Source organism: Glycine max, chromosome 4, assembly GCF_000004515.6.
Source record: "Glycine max cultivar Williams 82 chromosome 4, Glycine_max_v4.0, whole genome shotgun sequence".
In the NCBI taxonomy this organism is placed as follows: domain Eukaryota; kingdom Viridiplantae; phylum Streptophyta; class Magnoliopsida; order Fabales; family Fabaceae; genus Glycine; species Glycine max.
The window spans coordinates 8,210,792-8,232,917 of record NC_016091.4 but is presented as its reverse complement, the minus strand read 5'-3'; the positions used below and the strand labels follow the sequence as shown (position 1 = coordinate 8,232,917).

At 34.3% G+C, this 22,126-nt stretch overlaps 1 protein-coding gene across 1 annotated transcript; it reads right to left on the bottom strand.

Annotated features, from left to right (window-relative positions):
- Window positions 1-297: 297 nt before the first annotated feature.
- LOC100793917 (protein ALTERED SEED GERMINATION 2) lies at window positions 298-21,043 on the bottom strand. The gene is made up of 19 exons (XM_041014890.1): window positions 20,676-21,043; window positions 20,437-20,505; window positions 19,595-19,672; window positions 18,534-18,668; window positions 18,342-18,452; window positions 18,118-18,246; window positions 17,034-17,149; window positions 16,834-16,951; window positions 15,440-15,545; window positions 14,444-14,589; window positions 14,130-14,297; window positions 13,891-14,001; window positions 4,327-4,438; window positions 3,594-3,943; window positions 3,159-3,249; window positions 2,480-2,575; window positions 2,323-2,393; window positions 2,106-2,233; window positions 298-1,649 (listed from the first exon to the last, which is right to left on the bottom strand). Exons 1-19 carry the CDS (start codon window positions 20,745-20,747, stop codon window positions 1,568-1,570), a joined length of 2,289 nt encoding a protein of 762 aa, XP_040870824.1. The 5' UTR covers window positions 20,748-21,043; the 3' UTR covers window positions 298-1,567.
- Window positions 21,044-22,126: the final 1,083 nt, after the last annotated feature.

The window sequence follows — 22,126 nt, the reverse complement described above, 5'->3', positions numbered from 1 at the left end:
CATTTAGATATTACAAGAACTAGAAAAACGTTATAAGAACTAACACCAAATACCAGTAACATACTAAAACAAAAATCTTACAAGATTCGTTTTAAAAAATATTTTATGAAGACCAAAATAAATAAATAAAACAGTATATTATAAGAATCAAAATCATAGCTTAAAGATAATAGTTATTAAACTATTTACCATTTATTTATTTTAAAATGCAAGTACTATTATAATATCCGTGTTCAAACTAACAGGATTTCTTGAGATCATTTACTATACAAAGATTAAATCTAACAAAATGTAATATTTTTAATTCAGAGACCACCTTTTACTATGCACATTATATCAGCAACCATGGCAACCAGTAAATTTGTACAACTCTTTCTTCAAATCATCAGCAGTCCAGGAAATAAATCCAGGATAATACCTTTTTACCAAAAAAAAAATCCGGGATAACACCCAGGATTTATTTCAACGTTCCAGATTATTCCGCGCGTCCTTAAAATGCCTTCCATAGTCAAAAGCTCATACCACATACCCACCGATAATGGCTCCTCCCCATCAATGTCATCACTAATCAATCCAGATTCATATGCACACAACCGAATAGAGCACCCTACAAAAGTACAATGGATAAAGCTAACTCTTATAACTCCAGCCTGATACTAATGCACAAGCACGGTGGTTCCGTATAAGGCCCGAAGAGACGGGAACATGCCCTAAAAAGGATGGAAACCCCATTCGACATTGGGCCAATTCATAAAGAAAAATAAAAGCGTGCTCTCTAAATATCTTGAAATCAGCCAGATGTGAAAGCTTCAGCAACTACACAAGCCCATTCTTAGATTCCAAAGTGGTGTTTTAAAAACTGATACTATTTTTAAAAACATTTTGATGTTTGAGGATCAAAGGATTTCCGGTTAAGTAGTGTAACTTGTAAGACAAGGTTTGTGAAATACAAGTTTAATATACATGAGATGAGTTAGCAATATAACAGAAATGAAAATTCAAGATCACATCTTAACCAAAATTGCAGATTTTTGGTATCTTTTTATGTTGTTTGGTTTGTCCTTGGTTGAACCATCAAGTTAGCCAATTGAACCATTCAAACCACAACCAAAGGTCTCATTGAATTGGTTTTGAAACATTACTAACACCAAAAACTGAGGCTCTTTTATTCAGAGATCAATAAACTCCTCAAAGCTTACTAATTACATATTTAGGATTTAGGACACTATTTGAATATAAGTATAAACTACTAAATAAACACTTTTGTGATTAAAGGAGAAAAAAGCAAAATAAATTAAACTTCTTTCATTAGTTAAAATCAATTTATGCGTCTTAACTTTTGGAGAAGTGAGAAGAGAAAACTTAAAAAAAATATATATATGCAAGACTACAAGTTGATTTTAACTTGTGGGAGCAATTTAATTTATTTTTACCTTCTTATTTTCCTTTTCTATAAGTATTTATTGAGAACTTTATCTAGACAGAGACTTATAAAGGAATCTGAATATTAACTTACATGCGAGATAAATGAACAAAGACTTACCACCGGATGAAAATTAGCAAACCTTTAGCTTTGAGCACATTCAAACGGACGCAAGCGTAATGGCCCTTCAGGAAACTCCTGCATTCTAAACGGTTCCAAAAATGGCCTGCAGAATAAAATTTCACTTAACTCATAATATATCTAAATGATTGAATACATCAATGTAGCATAGAAATAGAAAAGTAAGAATGTATCAAAATGTCATGCTCAATTCATGAATAATGACAACTAAACATGGAAGGCATTAACTCCAACCCTCCTGGTTAATTGCCTGACATGTATCACCTGGGCTCACTGACAAGATGAGAAATGCAGCCTACTTCATAATATGAGGATTAAGTCAAGAAGCAGAGCAATCTCTGAAGTTGGAGGTGGTGATGAGTATGACATGCAACATTAAGAACAGAATGACAGACTGAAATATAAGCCAAGATCATAGCCACCATCGAATTTATTTCTAGACAGGCTTGCAAGGCATTGTGGTTATAATAAACTACCTGAACAATAACCAAGCTGCATAATTTCATTTTCAATATAAAAAAAAGGGTCTAATAATCCTTACAAGATAGAATTATGGCTACGAGATAGTTTTTGTTGATTGCTCTCCATAGCAACCAACACATCGCCAGTTTCTGGTCCTGCTGAACCACCAGCTACAGAAGATGGAACAGGAGCATTTGGAGTCCATATCTAGAATAATACACCACCAGAAAGCTTCAGAGATTGAAGTTTTTATTCAATTCAAAAGATACTACACATCATAGAGTCATCATACTCACCTTTATTGTGCTATCAATCCCACTGGTTGCAACAACAAAATCAAATGGATGGCATTGAACACAATTTACAACTTTAGCAAGAAGAAAATAATTGCGTCAGACAACCATACAAGAGGATACTACTAAACCCGAAAACCATTAGGAAAACCATGTTTACCAGATTCATCACCATTCAGCATTTTTATGAGTCTGCCCGTACGCTTTTCCCAAATATACCATCTGCCATCATCACTTCCACTAGCAACATATTCACCTACAAATAAACAAGTGATACAATTTTGAACAAATTTGCAACTATGGTGGACCAACAGTCAACTCAAAACTCACCACTTACCTACCAAAGATTGAATAATCAAAAGGAGGCATTCATTATGATAAAATAAAAAAACACTCACATGCAAAAAAATACAACGTAACTATATTTCCATTGGTGGCTATGCATATAACACCTGAACCATTGGTTTTCATTTCTAAAAGATACTGTAAAATAAATAACTCAAAAGAGTACTTGTGTGTAAATTAGATTATCTAATAATTACTAGTTTGGATATTCAGGAATTCTGTAAATTTTTCGTAAGAGAGCCTCCGCTACATCCATAAACAGTTTTTTTTAATCCCATCTCAATTGATACTCAAATGATTAAAACCAATATATTATATATTTCTCCTCAGCAAACAACAAGGCAAGAATACAATGTGAATAATAAAGCAACTAAGAGATAGAAAGAGGGAGAAAGAAAAAACATCTTGCTTTTACTATATTTGTTTGATATATGAAAAAGACTCATTGTTCACAACTATTTCTAATTTAGAAAATCACATAAGAAATAGCATACCTCTTTGACCAAGAAAACTGGCTTGTTTTATGTCAGTCCCAATATTGCAGTGGCCAACAAATCTCTGTTTCATATCAACAGCTGGTTCAGGCTGCAATATTAACAATAGAGCAAAATTATCCAAAGTGTATAAGTAATTTAACATTAGTTTAATAAGTTTCTTAATAAACATTGCATCACCAAAGAATGAAGGCACCAACATTAACCAATCAAATGCGTTTACAAATAAAACATGTGTCAAAATCTTCTAAAGCACTTCAAATCTGAAGGTTGTTGCACCCTTACAACATAATACTAATAATTACATTTTAGGATTATGCATTGGAACCAATGGAGAGGAAGATAAGCAAACATCAAATGAAGCCCATACAAAAACCCAGGAAATAAATTTAGAAGGCATCGACAATAATAAAATTTGAAGATAGTAATATGTACCTGATAAGAAGTTCTACTGTTCTGTGACGAGGATGAAGGTGATTCGCATGAGCCACTTGCACGAGCATTGTCTCTGGAGTCACCTCTCCGATGAATTCTAAGATTTAAACTTCCATGAAGAATATTTGATTCAAGATCATGTTCCTCATCACCAGATATTGATGTTTCAAAGTCCAACTCCAATTCCTCGTCATAATCAGAATCATCCCTCTCTAATCTTGAACCATCTTGTGGAGGATCACCATTAGACCCAGGACGATAGAGTATGTCACTTAATGATAATATTCGTCCACCCCTACTATCAAACCTTGATGCCCCATCATTGGTCTTACTACTTTTTTCAGCTTCAGCTGTTAAATAAACCAGTTAGATCTACATAAAATGTTAAAAAAGAATAGTGCATAATTTCCCAATCATAAATAAAGAGCAATATTTGGAAATTAGATTGATTTTTCTGTATCAAATTTTAGCAGTTATGGCAATACCGTAACTATTAAGTACTTTAATATCATTAGTCTATGTAAGAAAAGTAAAGCATGTTTCAGTGAGCTCACAGTGAGCTCAATGGGGCGCACACTTCTTTAGGCGACAAGGGCCATTCACAAATTTCCTCAACATAAGTAAAAGACTAATTATTGACGAATTTGCACATACATGTAGAAATAGAAATGCAGCAATTCAATATAGACATCTTTATAACTAAATCCAGGCATGAAAGCCATATTATCCATACCCAAAGCAATGTCCCTCTTCACATTCGCTACTCTTTCTGCAACTTCAGATTTGGATGGGGCCAATGAATGGGAAGCAACAGCAAACTCCAAAGCATCTTCATGTCTACCCAACTGCAACGAAATAACATTAATATAATGGGTTTTAAAACTAATGGCAGGTTCTACTATCAAAGGGTATGCTTGACACAAACAAATAGCATCAAAATGAAGTCAAAAAGATCCATAAAAGTCCCTCCACTCAAAACAAAATAACTGATTTGTCAAAAAAAATGCTTTAAATCTCAAATTTCAATTAAGAAATTCACAGATAAACAGGTTCCAGCCTACTCTTTAGTTTCTCTTTGTTTCCTTCTGGGTTTCTATGATCTAGTGATGAAAGTGCAACCAGCCCATCTAATAATCTTTTACAGGGGATTGGAGGTCTCTTATCATTTGGTATCATAGCTTTGGTTCTTGAATCAGCTGTTATCTATCCTTTGTGTTTTCTTTCTTCTTCTGTATTTCCTCTTTTGTTTGTTCTTTTCCTTTTGTTTAACCCTATATTATTGTTTCGTCCATATTTGGCTAACTAAAGCTGCCCAAATTCTATTACAATCCATATTTGGCTAATTAAAGTTGTTAGGATCTGCTCAATCACATATTTGTGTTCAAATTTGAATTTCATGCAAAAAAATGCAGAAAAAAAATACGAAAAAGTAAAAAAAAAATAATAATAAAGAAGAAAATCTGGGCAGTTTTTACCTTTGTTTACAAGTTGGAAAAAAAAAACTTTTCTTAAATCCCTTTCTTTGTCCTTTGTTTGTTCTTATTCACTAAGTTATCATTGATCCCTTGTTGTGTCTTGTGTGTATCAACACAAAGATTCTTACTTAAGTGCTCACAAGGAGAAGTTGAGTGGTAAAAGGCAAGGGTGGTGAGTGAGACTATTAGACGAAAAAAACCAGAAAGAGTGAAACACGAGTGGGAAAAAAATTATTGAGTGTAAACACGTGAGAGAGTGTTTATGTTAGGATATTTATTTGTCCATTTTCAATCACTTTTAACACAATTCTTGCAACAATTTTAACCAGGAGTGGAGAAGGAGCGAATCTCAAGTTGTTTGTTAAAACTGTTAATGAACAATTTCAAGCTTTAAACCTGAGATTGGATAGTTTGCAATCTCCATTCTAATCTAGAAGTCGTAGACAATCAACTTCAGAAAAAAGAAGAGGAGTATTCAGATGCAAGAAGTCATGAAAGAAGACGAAGAGGCGAACCAAGGAGAGATAATCATTTGGGGAGCATTAAGATGACAATCCCTAAGTTGAAGGTAAAAATGATCCTCAAATGTATTTGGAGTGGGAGAGAAAGGTTGAACATGTGTTTGATTGCCATAATTATTTTGAGGAGAAAAAGGTTAAACCAGTTGGTGTTGAATTCACCGATAATGCTAGTATATGGTGGGATCAACTTGTGACTAGTAGGCACAGGAATGGTGAAAGGCCTATTAGTATATGGGAGGAGATGAAGATTGTCATGAGGAGATTTGCACCTAGCCACTATCATAGGGATTTGCACAGATTACAAACTTTAATTCAAGGTTCCATGAGTGTGGAGGACTACTACAAGGAGATGGAAATAGTCATGATTAGAGCAGACCATGAGACAACTATGGCCAGATTCATTGGAGGTCTAAAGAAGGAGATAATCGATGTGGTATAATTACAACATTACGTGGAGATGGAGGACTTGCTGCACAAATTTATTCAAGTGGAGAGACAATTGAAAGCTAAGAGTACTCCCAAATTTGCTTCCACTTCTTCATGGAAGTCAAATTGGCAAAACAACAAATCTGTGACAAAGTCAAAAGATGAAGCTAAGTCCAAAAATTCATTTGTTGCACTTAAAGGTACAATGAAAATTAATTCATTTTCTAGATTTCGTGATATCAGATGTTTCATATGTCAAGGAGTTGGACATATTGCTTCTCAATGTCCAAATAAAAGAGCCATGATATTGCTGGATAATGGAGACATAAGAGTGAGAGCTTAAGCGATGATGGAATGCCACCATTGGAGGATTGTAGTGATGCGGAACCTGTAAATGGAGATGTGATTGTTACTATACGTGCTCTTAACATGCAGCCTAAGGTAGGAGGTGATGAGGAGCATAAGAATATTTTTCATACAGGACGTCACATAGAAGACAAGGTATGCAATTTAATCATTAATATGGAAGTTGTACTAATGACTCTGTAGTGAGGAGAATAGACCAGATGGAGAGAAGGCAAACAATTCGAGGCAGAGGAAGACCCAAAAAGACTATAAGAGAGGTTATAAAAAAGGATCTCGAACTTAATGATTTGGATAGAAGTATGGTACTTGATAGAACATTATGGCGGAAGTTGATCCATGTAGCCGACCCCACCTAGTGGGATAAGGCGTTGTTGTTGTTGTTGTTGTATGGAAGTTGTACTAATGTTGCTAGCACCTTATTAAACACCCTAATCCATATAGACTTTAGTGGCTAAATGATCGTGGAGACATAAGGGGGACCAAGCAAGTGTTGGTTTCTTTTTTCATTGCTAAATACAAGGATGAAGCTCTTTGTGATGTGGTACCTATGCATGATAGGCATATACTTTTAGGGCGTCCACGACAACTTGATAGAAACGTTACACATGATGGTTACAAAAATAGATATGCTTTTGTTTTGAACAATCGCACCATTGTGTTAATACCTCTCTGGCCCGCTGAAGCCTATGTCAATCAAATCAGAATTGTAAGAGAGTGTAAGTTAAGAGAAGAACAATTGAACATTCAAGAAAAAGAGATAAAAGAAAAGAAAAAATGAGTGAGCAAAAGAAAGAAAAGAATAAAAAAGAAAACAGAGAGGGAAAAATAAGAAAGTGCATTTGCAAAAATAAAAAAGAGAGGTTGAGAGTGCTTTGATGGCTAGAGAGCATATACTTGTACTCATGTACAAGGATGTTTATTTTACTAACGATCTTACCTTTGCCTTGTGAGGTTGATTCCTTGTTATAGGAATTTGTTGGTGTTTTTCCAAAAGAAATTTCATATGGATTACCTCCTTCAAGAGGTATTGAGCATCAAATTGACTTCATTCCTAGTGCTTCACTTCCAAACAGTCAAGTCCAGAAGAAGCAAAGGAGATTTAAAGGCAAGTTGATGAGTTCTTGCAAAAGGGATTTCTAAGGAAAAGTCTTGGCCCGTGTCCTGTTCTTGTGATCTTGGTTCCAAAGAAAGATGGGACACGACGCATATATACAGACTGCCTAACCATAAATAAAATCACTATAAAGTATAAGTATCCTATCTCTATATTGGATAATATGTTTGATGAATTGCATGGTTCGTGTGTTTTCTAAACTAGATTTGAAGAGGAAATACTATCAAATCCGCACGAAAGGTGATAAATGGAAAACAACTTTTAAAACAAAAAATGGTTTATATGAGAGGTTGGTGATGTCATTTGGTTTAACTACTGCACCCAGTACTTTCTTGAGGTTAACGAACCATGTTTTGCGTGCTTTCATTGGAAAATTTGTTGTAGTGTATTTTGATGACATTTTGATCTATAACAAAACATTAGAGCAATATATTGATCATTTACATGCTGCTTTTTAGAGTTTGAGAGAGAAAAAAAAAAAAAAGGTAAGAGATATTATTATTGATTCTGAATGAAAAGTTAGTTACAAACTGATCTTGTTTCTCTCTTTATAGAGAGAACAAATCTGATTACAAATAATCTAAGGCAGTTAACTAACCAAAGTTAGTTACTGCTCTAACAGCTTCTAACAAAATAACAGAAATAACAAAACCACAGCTGTCCTAACTGAATCATAACTGTTCTAACAGTTGTCCCAACTGAATCACAAAGTAAAACTTACTTAATACACTAATACCCCCTCAAACTCAATGGGGTTGAGAATCAGCCTGATTGTAACAAGTTTTATCACTGGAGAAAAGGTTTCATTAAAGTCACATCCTGTAACCTGATGAAATCTTTTAGCCACTAACCTAGCCTTGAATCTGTTAACAGCCCCATCAGCATTCTCCTTAATTCTGAAGACCCACTTACAACCCACAACTTGTCTGTCTTTGGGAAGAGGAACAAGATCCCATGTTTTATTGTTAAGAAGAGCCTCATACTTTTGTTTCATAGCAGCAAACCATTAGGGGTCAGCAAGAGCCTGCTTAACAGTTTTAGGTTCACAATGTGCCAAAAACAGTGAAGGATGCAGCCTAGATTGATGAATTCCAGACTTGGATCTGGTTTGCATAGGATGAACATTTTGTGAGGGAAGAACAAGATTAAAGGAAGGAGAACTGACAGTGTGAGACTGAGAAGAAGAGGTACTGGACAGTTCACTTGGATTTCTATTTAAGTCAGAAACAGTGTTAGTTTTCATTAGTAACAGAATTTGGTTCAACATTAGAAAGAGGAGAAGATGATGTGACATTTTGAGAATTAGGGAATTCAGTATTAAGAAGGGATCTAGAGGGATCAATACTTACAGAAATAGAATTAGTTTCAGCATGTTGAGAAGAATGAGTGAGTTCATTAGGTGAAGGTGAAACAAGAGGAATATGAGCATTAGGTAAAAAATCACTCTTAGAAGAAGTGACAAAGTTGGATAAAGGTGGAAAAAGATCATTGTAAGGATATTTAAGCTCATTGAAGATAACATCTTTGGAAACATATAATTTGTCATTAGGATAGAGACACTTGTAGTCTTTGTGAGAGATGGAATAACCAAGGAGCAAACACTCATGTGACCTGAAATCAAGTTTGTGTTTATTACAGGGTCTAAGAAAAGAATAGCAAGAACATCCAAAGTTCCTCAAAAAATTGTAATTAGGAGACTTGTTGAATAAAACAGTATAAGGAACTTGAGATTGAAGAAAAGCAATGGGAATTCTGTGATAGCAATCTCCAGGAGGAACCAGAACTCACAACAGCGAGGCCCACAAGGGAAGTCATCAGGCCCAAATACCTATGTGATTACGTAACTTGAAACACATGCAGCACGTGTAGATAGTCACTCATAGGCACGTGTGTAATTAGCTAAAGTTGTTAAGAGTTTTTAGGATCGTTATCGCGGTTATGACCGTTGTGCATGTATCACTTGCAGTATATATATGACTGCATCATATTGAATAAAGCATGCAAAAATACTGAATCCCAATCATTGTTATCAGGAGGTACCTTCCCTCGAAGAAGGGCTATTCTCTCTCTCTCTCCTTACCTTCAGCCCCTCTAACATTCTGTTTATCAAATAAACAGTAGTTTGGAAGGAAAAATCCCAAAATTTTAAAGGGAGAGAAGCTTGTTTGAGAAGAGCGAAGCCTAACTCAACGATATGCCTGTGTTTTCTTTCCACAACACCATTTTGATGATGTGTGTGAGGGCAAATTAGCCTGTGAATGATCCCATGGGTTTGAAGAAATGAGGTAAGAGGTCTAAATTCACCTCCCCGGTCTGTTTGAACACTCTTAATTTTGGTATCAAATTGGAGTTTAATCATGGTTTTAAATTGCTGAAAATCAGAAAATGTTTCTGACTTATTTTTAAGAAAATAGATCCAAGTGAACTTAGAATAAACATCAACAAAGCTAATATAATAAGAGAAACCATTGAGGATGAAATATGAGATGGTCCCAACAAATCACTGTATATAAGTTCAAGAGGAGCAGAATACACAATTTGAGATAGAGAAGATGGTAGTCTGTGACTTTCCAACACAACAAGCAGCACAGAATTCGAACATAATTTTATTGACTATAGGTATATTACAATGATTAAGCACAAGCCTTAGTACATTAGCATTAGGATGGCCCAATCTTCGGTGCCATATAGTTTGAGAGCTAGTACTAGGTGTTGTTTTAACATCAGAAACTGCATTTACAAAGGAATTAGAAATTTGTGTATTAGAACCACTAGAAACAGAAGTAACAGTAGAATCAACACTGGAATTTGAAAGTAAGCAGGTGGTTGAGGCTGAATCTTTGAGTGCAAGATGTGGAAATATGTAGAGGTCATATGTAGAGGCCATCAGGACCCAATGAACCTTGAAGTAAGACTTCATTGGTTACCAGTAATTTCACAGCACAATGATTAGGATAATATTCAAAGAAAACATTGTTATCCTTAGAAAATTTGTTGACACTGATTAAGTTTTTTAGTGATGGCAGGTACATGTAATAATTGTTTTAAGGACAAACAGACTCTAGAATTAATAGGGGAAACAAACTTTGTGTAACCAAAAGACTTAATAGAAAGGCCTTGGCAATTACCGATGTATATTTGATTTGGTCCCTTAAATGGACCAAGCTACTGAATGTTTTGAGACTCCCCAGTTACATGGAATGATGCACCCGAATCAGGTAGTAGTAGAGTTAGGATCTTGATTTTCAGAATTAACCAGCATTGCATTAGGTTGGGTTGGGAGTCTTTGTGAGAATTAATTCCCTGATTCTATTATGAACCGAAGGTGTTTGATGAATTGCTTTGAAACACTGGTTCCATCAACGTGAGAGACATGTTTGGCTGAAAATTAGAATCATAGCAAAAATGACACACCACTGCTGTGTGACCAAATTTGAAGCAAACTTGCCACTGAAAATTTGCATAACGACCACAACCTCTGTCGCCACCACGATGACCTCCAACACTCCAAAGCCATTGCCTTCGTGACTGTAGCCACCGCCGCGGTCAGAATCACTGCCTCGACGACTATAGCCACTACCACTATTGAAGTCATCACAATTTTCAGAATAATTGGATCAATTTTGTGAACTGAAATTATTCGATGATGAATTGTAACCTTGAGCAACATTAATTGATGGTGAATCAGCGAAGCGCTTTTGAAACTTTTTCATGCGTGCCTCATGTGCAAGCAGCAGTGCCTTTACTTCTCTGATCGGAAGTGGTTCAAACTTACTTTTGATCATTGAGGTCACTTGACTATACTCCTTTGGTAGGCCTTCAAGAATCGCGTCAAGGTGTTAACACAGAAGAACAGGATCTCCACACGATCCAAGCGCATCGACTATGCATTTGATGCGCAGAAGAAACTCGCGCATTGTTTTCTGCTCAAGCATTGTAGTTTTGAGTTCTGCTCGAAGAATCCTAGCTTTTACACATGTTTGCTTTTGAAAATACTCATGGAGCTGCTCCCAAAGCTTATATGAATGAACACATCCAATAATTCGAGATAGGATTGAAACTAAAAGAGTCGATTGGAGCCATGATAAGAGAATTTGATCTTGTTGTTCCCAATCGGTGTATGCTGGATTTTCATTTCCAGGTTCACAGTCTGCCTCTGTGAGAAAGCGCATCGGGATCTGAGGACTTGCCACGAAACACTGAAGTTTATGAGCCTTGATGACAGGTTCTACCTGTTGCCTCTATAGCAGGAAGTTAGAATCATCTAACTCCTAAGAAATCGGATGAAAAGGAGTAACGGAAGCAAAATTTTGATTTGTCAACATGGATAGACCTCAAGCTCTAGATACCATCATAGAGTTTGAGAGAGAAAAAAAGAAGAAGAAAGCTGGAAGATAGTATTATTGATTCAGAATGAAAGGTTAGTTACAAATTGATTCTGTTTCTCTATTTATAGAGAGAATAGATATGATTACACATAACCTAACTAAGGTAGTTAACTAATCGAAGTTAGTTACTGCTCTAACAGAAATAACAGCTTCTAATAAAATAACAGAAATAACAACCACAGTTGTCCTAACTGAATCATAATTGTTCTAACAACTGCCCTGGCTGAATCACAAAGTAAAACTTACTTAATACACTAATATTTTTAATGTTTTGAGAGAGAATAAATTTTATGTCAATCTTAAAAAGTGTTCTTTTTATCATGAATCTGATGTGTTCTTGGGTTTTGTCATTAGCTCAAAATGAACAAGTGTGGATGAAGAAAAGGTAAAGGCAATTAGGGAATGACATGTACCTAAGAATGCTAATGAGGTAAGAAGTTTTCATGGTTTAGCAAGTTTTTAAGATTTGTGAAGAACTTTAGTTCACTTGCTTTTAGTTATTGAAAGATAAGCTAACCAATACACCTTTGCTTTGTTTGCCTAATTTTGATAAAGCTTTTGAAATTGAATGTGATACTTCTGATGTTGGAATAAGGGTTATACTGATGCAGGACTCTAAACCAGTTGCATACTTTAGTGAAAAGCCTCCAGGAGATTGGATCTAGGTTCATATGTGAAAAAAAAGATTTCCTATTCAAAGAAAATCCAAGTTGCAACCAAGAGGATATGGACCTTTTCAAGTTCTAGTAAAAATAAATGACAATGCTTACAAGCTAGACATGCCAAGAGAATATGGTAACATAAGTGGTACCCTTAATGTGATGATCTATCTTTCTTTGATGTAGGTAACGAATCAGATTCAAGCACGAATCCTTTTGAAGAGGGAGGTAATGATGGAGGTGCAACCAGCCCATCTATTGATCCTTTAACAGGGGATTGTAGGTCTTATGACAAGGTCCAAGACTAAGAGAACGAAACAAGCATTGCAAGGCTTGATTCTAAAGATCAAAGAGAAAAAAGATCAATGTGAATTAAGTGTTGCACCTAATTGGATCACTCTCCTACAAATCGATGAAGATGCTTTGAGGCTAACTTAAAGAATCACTATGGGAAGTCCGATTTACAAGACAAGAAGCATCCATGGGCTGAATTAATCAATTTTGGTGGACTATTAATATTGGGTTGATTAGATAATAATTAAGCCCAACATATTGGGTTTATTTTCGGACTTGTAATGAACTGCCATAACCTTTTATTGTTATTTTAAAGTCTTTAAATTATTAGATCAATTATTGGGTCTTGGGCCTAATTTAGGGTTATTAGTAGGAGTATAAATAAACTCCTTAAACACTTTGTTGGGATTTTGAAGATTAATGAAATTTGAAAGTTTCTCTATTACGAGAGCTTTTTCTTTGTTCTTGAGTTAAGAACTAATAGTGTTGGTTCTACCGGCATGTCGCGGTTAGGGTCACGTTCATTTTGATAATTTTGATTCTACCGGCAGGTCGCAGTTAGGGTCAAGTTCCTTTCAATAACTTCGATTCTATCGGCAGATCACGATTATGGCCAAGTTCCTTTCTGTAAGTGGTATCTTATCATCTTGTCTCTTGGTGCTTTAGTTGGCATTTTATGATCTACAGCAAATTTTCTGTAATGTATTGAACTATCATGTTTCTCACCTCTAATCCTGACTAGCATGGGAATTTTGTGGATTTAAGATGTTTCCAACTTGAATAGCGCTCTTTCAGTGTTCAAGTTCTATATCCCGTTCCCACCCCAACCACCCTAAAATAACTTGCATATACAAGACAGTAATGAGAATCAATATCATTCACTAGTGCTTCTACTTCAATTCTCTTCACTCTCCCATTCTCACTACTTCAAAAAGCTATACGACTCTAATAATTTGTCCTATTTTGAATGAGGCTTAATGAGTCTCAGAAACTAGCATAACACATTATTTCAAAGTGAACACATTTTAAAATGCAGTTCATACAACAAAGTTACCTGTGACAATGCTTCTGACATATAGTATAGTGCTTTGTAAGAGGAATTATCAATTTCCCTTGCAGCATAGCAGTCTCTTATAACCATATGAGCATCGTTTTTCCACTTCCTCTGGATAAGAGTAGGAAATTTAAAAAATGTCCCATCAAGTAAATATTATTATTATTATTATTATTATTATTATATATAAACTGAATAGAAAGCAAAATGCTAAGACCCAGTTTAGTTGTAATAAGAACCTTGACCAATAGTGCAGCACGAGTACACAAGCATTCATGTTTCAGTGCAGGCCCAATAATATGGCTATAGCCATTCAAAACCTCATTACATGCATCAATTCCATAATAGGGTGTCCCATTGTCCAATGATTTCTTAGCATATTTTATTAGTTTCCTGCACTTGTCAAGCTGTAAAACCCCCAATTAGTCAACAAAAATTATGCAAAACTGAAGTTACATGTCTTAGTTACACCACATATCTACAGCAAAAATCATCCATAGGCATACCCCCCCCCCCCCCCCCACACACACACACAAAAAAAAAAACTACATACCTTTGCAGCGATGTTCTTTTTAATAGGAAATCCATTTGGGAAGACATTAGATACACAAGGCTGCATCTCTGTCCCATTAATTGTTGGAGAGTATGTCATCAGCTTTGAATTATCTCCTGAAGTATATTGCATCTCATTCACTCCAGCTGTATAATGCAAAAATTAAGTAGTCTCAACTTTTACAATCCACATAAACACAGTAACCAGAAACTAACAAAATGGAAGTTACTGCAGCTTAAACAGTTATAAATAGATCTTTGAGAACATTCAAATCCACACCATACTCAAAACCTAGAAAATAACTTTGACAGATCATCAAAGAAAATCTGTCAGCAAATGAAATAAATACTGCTTTTAAAAGGAATATTTTAAGAACTGGATCCCCGTTATGATATAAAGGAATCAAAATGATATGATAGGAACTTCCACTAAGGGTTGCAAAAAAGATGCATGGTGAACTCCAGTTGAAAAAGCTAAAGGAAGAGTCTGAACATAAACAGGATTAACACGTACATGCACATCACTGAAGGCATCAGAATGAAACACAGCATCAACTGGCCTCTAGACAACCAACCCATTTCAAAACACAAGAATTTTTTTTAAGAAAAGGAAAATCACCATTCAAGCTTTATTGCATTATTTATTTAGAATTTCAATATCTTCTAAGCAATATTTCATAAAACAACACACTACACATCTCTCTTCTTATGTCTCTGACAATGTGAATTAAAGGTTACACTAATAACAAACATAGCATAACCAAATAAGATGACACCATGCAAAAAAAATGTATTCCTCTTCCCGCCATTCATAAATTAAACTGTTGGGTATTAAAGAACTTCTATAATTTATCTAATACTCCCAAATAAGTTGAAAAAATAAGAATACATTACATTATACTATTCTTGAAAATTTTACCCATACCTCGAACAAACATAAAATCACATTACATTATACAACTAGTGGCAAACAAATAAACAATGTGGTATGCTTTACCATGATTTACATTCATCAAGTAAACGTGCTCTCCACTATAGCTGAGGAGAACCTCGTGTCCATCAGGACTGAATGTAACATGAGTTAAGTGCAAGCTTGGATGTCCCTGGAAAAAAAAAAGATACAATTGGAGATCAACAACATTTGGCTTGAAATGTCAGAAAGAATTACACATCCATAACACACCATGTACCAAGGAGGAAAATGGGTGAGCAAATACAATAAAACATAGAGAATGTAGGACATTAGGTAAGTAGAATGAAAAACTATCATTACAAACTACTTGATTTTGGTTTAGGCATTCTAGGATAGGAATTACTAATGATTTTTCTGACCCAGCATTGTTTAATCATTAATGTGTGCAAACTCTTATGTGTCTTGACTTCTTTCCACAAAATCAGTTGTATAAAATTAACAACATAATATCCCAAGAAAAAGCTCCCACCACCATAGCCACAGCTGTCATTTCTTTCACGAGACATGACTATAGCCATGATTGCCACCATCTCCAGAGATCTAAAAATGCCAACAGTGGATATTGGTGTGTCAACAGAAGAAGAGACAGATTGAGAATGTAAAATACCATTATTTAGATTTATGATGAGAATACCCAAAAGGTAAGTAGGAGGAATTCAACACAGCAACACTCCCACTTACCCCTCTAGAATGGAATAGAATTCCCAATTATTGGGAATATTGCATTCGTTAACACTCATGAAAAAGGGTATTTCACATTTCAAACCTATATCATTGAAAATAAACTTGCAATATTTGATATGCCAACCAGGCAACCACCAACACATAGCTTATCAAAATATTATTTACACCTATAATAGAATGCACAGATATCCAACATTTCAGACAAGTACCATACTACAATTCATAAATGGAAAGAAACAAAAATTTCTATGATTGTTTCCCTTTTTCAGAACGGGTGAGAAAATTCTAGAAAAAATAAGATTCCCAGCCCTCCATTACGACCACACTCCCAAAAGAAAATGTAGAGAATATAAGTTAAGAAGAATATATGATTTTTGTTTTTACATAGAAGAAAAGCTTTATCAAAGATGAGCAAGAAAGAAATGCTAGCAAAAATGACCATATACCCTCCCAAAAGAAATCAAATTATACAGAATCCAGAAGAAATATAAAAAAAGTTCAACAATAAGCAAAGCTTGCCAAATGCCAACATATCCAACTTTCCTTTGTTATTGTTCTTTTTGTTTTAGGTTTTTTTTTCTCATCCTAATGCATTGTATCCCTTCTCTAAAAGAATTATTTTTACCCCCCAAAAAGGACTTATAACATTCTCAACACTGAATGGATTAAACAAATGACTGCAATACAAACACTTCCAATGTTGATAATCATAGATCAGTAAAGCAAGGACTCACATGATCAGAAAGATGCATTGGACAGAAATAATTAACACAAGGAGGTGGAGACATTCTTTTCCAACATGAGCTAAGAGGCGGCAGCATCCTTCTATCATATAAGCGTGCGAAGGCATCACTGCAAGAAATGGAAAGGCTAACATCAGTTTGAAATAAAAAAGATGAATTAATTAACATAATTAATCACCAGAAATATTTACCTCCCACCAACAAGAAGCAAATGTGGTCTAGTTGAACTAATATCACAAGATTTTAAAGCAAGGACTTGTTTAGGAGGATCAGCAAGTGACCTTTTAGATCCACTTCGTAAGTCAAGCTGACATTAAGCATTAAACATGGAAATCAATTAATGTGAACTTGTGAAGAAAACAAAATCCAGCTTTAGAAAACAATGATCATAGTTAACCAGCTTCCTGACTAACTTGCAGTAAAAAAAACTCAAAAAACTACATTGTAGAAAGACTGTTGACATACTAACTAACTTTCCTACTAAAGCCATTTAATTTCCAGAGGATTGAGGCAATAATGATAGATGAGATCAAAGATGCAACCAATATCTCAAGCATAGAATTGCTCATCATTAATGATTCCCTTGAGATGCCAGTCATATAGGTTTCCCATGTGCACTTATAGTTTAGGATGTAAATGAGCTATCATAATAACCCATGATAGTTTGAAAAAATAGGAGGAAATGTCAAAACAGCATGTTGAATTTTTACCACTGCTATCTGAAAAATCAAATTAAAATTTTGATCCTCTCCCCCACCTTCCATCCAAGAGCAGCTTCCCATTTAGTGTAAAGAACTAAGAAATGAATAATAAATAATATAAAGGAAGAAATTATTATTAAAAGAGATGGATAGCATAGAAAATTATATTGCATGATTACATCCAACAATATCTTATAGCAGGTTCCAGTATACTCTTTCAACCTACCTTGTTGAACTATGGAGAAAAGATTGTAATTGACATATGATTAAAAGCAATCTATTGAGGCAAGTTTTTATTTTAATGGAATAGAATCCTTATTGATCAGATCAACATGGCAGATGTTCTAATATTGCAGATGAATTAATCTCGGCAAACCAATTGGTATTTTCATAGGTAAATTCAAATATTACCGAAAATGAAGGAAAAACCAGTTTTCTCATATCACTTATATGCATACAAGAGCTGGAAATTTTAAATTTTCAATCCAATTCCATATGTTCGTATGCCAGACAAGGTCCAATTGCATTCAAAACCAATAAGTAGGAATGACTACAACTGAATTAAACCCCTTACAAGAATATTTCGACACTCTTGGTGCGAAGATCCAGCTGGAGGACAAGAGGTACCTTCCCGAAAATCATGTTGCCTTAGGGTCCCATCTTCACTAGCACTCCATACTACATTGGGGTTTCCATTTTCAACCTGCAAAAAAGGAACAGGGAAGACATGAAAACTCACATGATGCAGATTTTTCCCATATAAATTCTGTCTTATTTCTTAGAGACCACATGACTTACAGCCAATTTCTTGACTCTTCGAGTGTGACATTGGTAATGTGCAGATGGAGCAATGATGGCATTGTCACTAAATCCACTCCCACTTAAGCGAGACAAATTAAATAACCGGACCTACCAAAATAAAAAATAAACAAAATTACAGAATTAAAACTGTATTGCCCACTAAAAATATTGAAAGGATCATAGTATTACTCCAGCATCTCCAGCTCCAGAGGCTACAAGCTCATCAGAAGTTTCTGGTATAAACTTAGTACAGAATATATTTGCAGTATGTCCTGTGTCAATTGAATGTAAAAGTTTCCAGCCAGAATAGCTCCAAATATTGATCTGCAAAATTTCAGGAAAACAATCCAGCGCCTTCTGCTGTTAAAGCAGACTGAGAGGGAAAGGATAAACCAAAAACAGAGAGGCTGGAATCATTTGCTCCATGACTCTATCAGTCTGTTTGCTACCTTTTGAGAGTTAGAACTGAAGTTTTCAAACTAGTCATGACTCAATAATTATAAATTATAAATCAATAAATTATATCAGGCAAAACAAGACATAAGACAAACAGAGAATTATTCTCTGTAGTTTGATGCTTCTTGATCATTCTCTCTACTTGGTTTGAAAATAAATCACAACTGTGGGAGAACTAGAAGCAAGCACAATAAGTGACAGAGATGTCAAAGTCTCTCATTTAATCATGGACAAAGAGACTTCATTTTAGCTCAAAAAGAGAGGGGAATTTTACAATGGAACATTCTATATGAGAAAACATATTCAATCTAGAATATCCAATCCAATATTTCTTATTTATATTATTTATTTGATATTTTAGTGCATAACATAAAGTACAAGATAGGGATTAATAGCTAATATTAATATAATAAATTTCGATTCATTTATCAAATAGATATCTATATCTATTTGATTATTTCAAAAATATTATTATTGCAAATTTTAGTAAAGTAAATAATAATAATTAGGAATTTCCTATTTCTAAATGAATGTCTAATTCTACATTAGAAGAATGGTTAAATCTATATACAAGTCATACACACCCCCCTTTGTTTATTTCATTAATGGAATTTCTGTTGTTGATTTTTCATGGACCCTAAAATATGTCAAAGTTCATTTCTCATATATTTCCCTTCCAGTATTTCCAAAAAAGAATCTCCCATTTTTCAACATCTTTTTGGTGTTACGTCTTATAGCTACAATCTAGTGTATGAGACTACAGAACTACAGATGACATAAAATATGTGCCATACCCGTAAATCATCTGATCCGGATATCAGTATCGAACCTTTGGAATTCCAAGCCACCGCATTGACACAGCCAGTGTGACCCTATTAAAATCATGAGCAAAAGGATACCCAGAAAAGACAATATTTAGGATGATTAGATTCTTTTTTTTTTATTGGGGGATGCACAGAAAAGAAAGCAAACAGCTGCAGAAACTTGAAGAGAATGTTAGTGGAAATCTATGGATAGTGCAGCATTTTTAAGAAACTCATGATTAGTGACGATAAGTCTAATCAATATAATATAATTATTGAGGATTTAAATTGTGGTTTCATCGCAATCCTTAATTGCTGGAAAATGGGAAATTGCAGACAAACACATCTGATGAGGCCATAATTGTGATTGTGTTCACGATAACCCCAAAAACCTTGATGTTGCGGCCAAAATTGCAGTCACGGACCATTTCTTAAAACTTTGAGTAATAATATACAACGATTTCTCAAAGACATAATAAGTATAAAAAGATGATATGTGAGCGTAGTCAGAACACACTCAGCATCTCTGATCACTCGAGGCACCTCAAAATACATATTTACATGTATTCGTTCAATTATTCGATCTTCTTTATGCAAGCGTAACAGCAAATGCTAGAATCACCTAAAACCCATACACCCTTTACGATAATACAATAAATCAAAATGAAGAAAAGAACACTGCAATTTTGCATTTCTTAATTTCCAGTGCATACTAAAACACACAGAAACATGTATATGAAGAATATTCACATAATCACATGGATGCTACTCCGATTTCCTACTAACATATGGCAATACCATGGTGTAGCGGTAAATTAAGATACGTTACCAACCTCTAACTCCGTTTCTTGAGAAAGCCTCCGAATCAACGAGGAATGAGTGTGCAAACTATGACTAACATCCTATGGAAAACAAGAAGAGCATTTTCTCGGTAAAAAAATCATAAGACGAAAATCAGAGCACATCTTTTTATGAAATCATCATGCAACAGATTGATGATAGGAATCCGCGAGATGCTTCGCTTTGAATTTGAAGAAAACAGAAAGAAAAAAAAAAAAAGGAAGAAGAATACCAGCGGAGAGTGAAAATATCGGGAGTCGAGAATGGTGTGTATGCTGCCATCGCGAAACGGAACGGAGTCCATGGTAGAGGGCGTTGGTGGCAGCGGTGAGAAAAGGTTAAAGTAGGCAATTACTCACTCAGTGCACCGTCGCGTGAATGTGAATGTCATCAATTGCAGCTGAGGCTGTTACACTCCAATTCTTCCATACACTTCTCTTCTCTTCTCTTCTCCGTTTCTTTTTAATAAATATTATCTTAAAATTGTTTTTGTCAAAAATCGAACTCTCGTATTAATCAAATGATTTAATTTTAATTTCACATTGATAATTTGTGCTTAATTACTTTTTATATAAACATTTTATTTTATTAGTAACTCTTAGATCAATCAAAGAATGTGGTTTTAATTAAAATTAAAATAGGCGGAGAAAGAGGTTTGTTTGGGTGTGGGATGTTGCGTGATATGTAAGCGCCCTTCATCATTGTACTGGCGGTGGATGATTGGCTCCGATTATGTTTTGTTTTGTTCGGACAGTGTTACGTCGGCTTTTTCATCAAAGTTGGTTATAAAACAAAATCTAATTATCAAGAAAATATTTATTAAAATGGGTTAATTTTTTGTCAGATAAATAAAATGTAAAAAATACCATGAAAGGCATTTTATATTTTTTTTTGTTTATCCTAGGTGTTATTATAATATGATCCATCTTGTAAGTCACATATTTATTTAATTTAATTTCAGTTAAACTGATGTAAAATATATGTTTAATGATTAAAATTTATCATATTTTTACTCAATATTTTAAAATTTTATCTGAAAAATAAGAGTTGTTTTTTATTATTTCAAGTTCATTGGAATCAATACAAATCAAATAGATAAAACTAAAAAAAATATATATATGCAATTCTTAGGTATTTTGATTTCTACAAATTGGATTACAGGTAGTCAGTTTTTTATTTCATAAATACACTATTTTTCCTGTTTTTTTTTTCAATATACTCACTTTTGCAATTTAATTCTCATTCTACACTACTTTGGACTTTGTGTTTTGATTGACACCACTCTTACAACTACAAACTTAAATGAACGTAAATGCACTCTCTCTCCTTTTTGTTTTTTTTTTAATTTAAAATATAAATATTATATTATATAATTTTTTAATTGGTTTTTAAATTACTTATTTATTAAATTAAATGATAGATTAAGTATATAATAAGGTAATGTGTAGTGGACATTTAATCTCTACGAAAAAAATGATAATGATGTTTACATAATGTTGATTTGCAATGAGCAATACGCAATACTAGTGTGTTGGTCCAATAGAATTATTATGTACCACGATCAGAACATCAGATGCTATACTCAACCTGCTTCTTCTTCAATCAATTATGACTCCTACTCATGATACATGATACAAGTATGTAGACGTGGAACGTCAAGGTAGGTTTTAGGATTACTCCTTT

What these genes read in the sequence shown, in the direction of transcription:
- LOC100793917 (XM_041014890.1), bottom strand. Translation starts at nt 20,747, where the DNA reads ATGGACTCCGTTCCGTTTCGCGATGGCAGCATACACACCATTCTCGAC. An exon ending in AAGAGTGTCGAAATATTCTT is followed by an intron (nt 17,150 to 18,117) that starts GTAAGGGGTTTA and finishes GCTTAATGTCAG; the next exon opens with CTTGACTTACGAAGTGGATC. An exon ending in ACAGTAGAACTTCTTATCAG is followed by an intron (nt 3,250 to 3,593) that starts GTACATATTACT and finishes TTAATATTGCAG; the next exon opens with CCTGAACCAGCTGTTGATAT.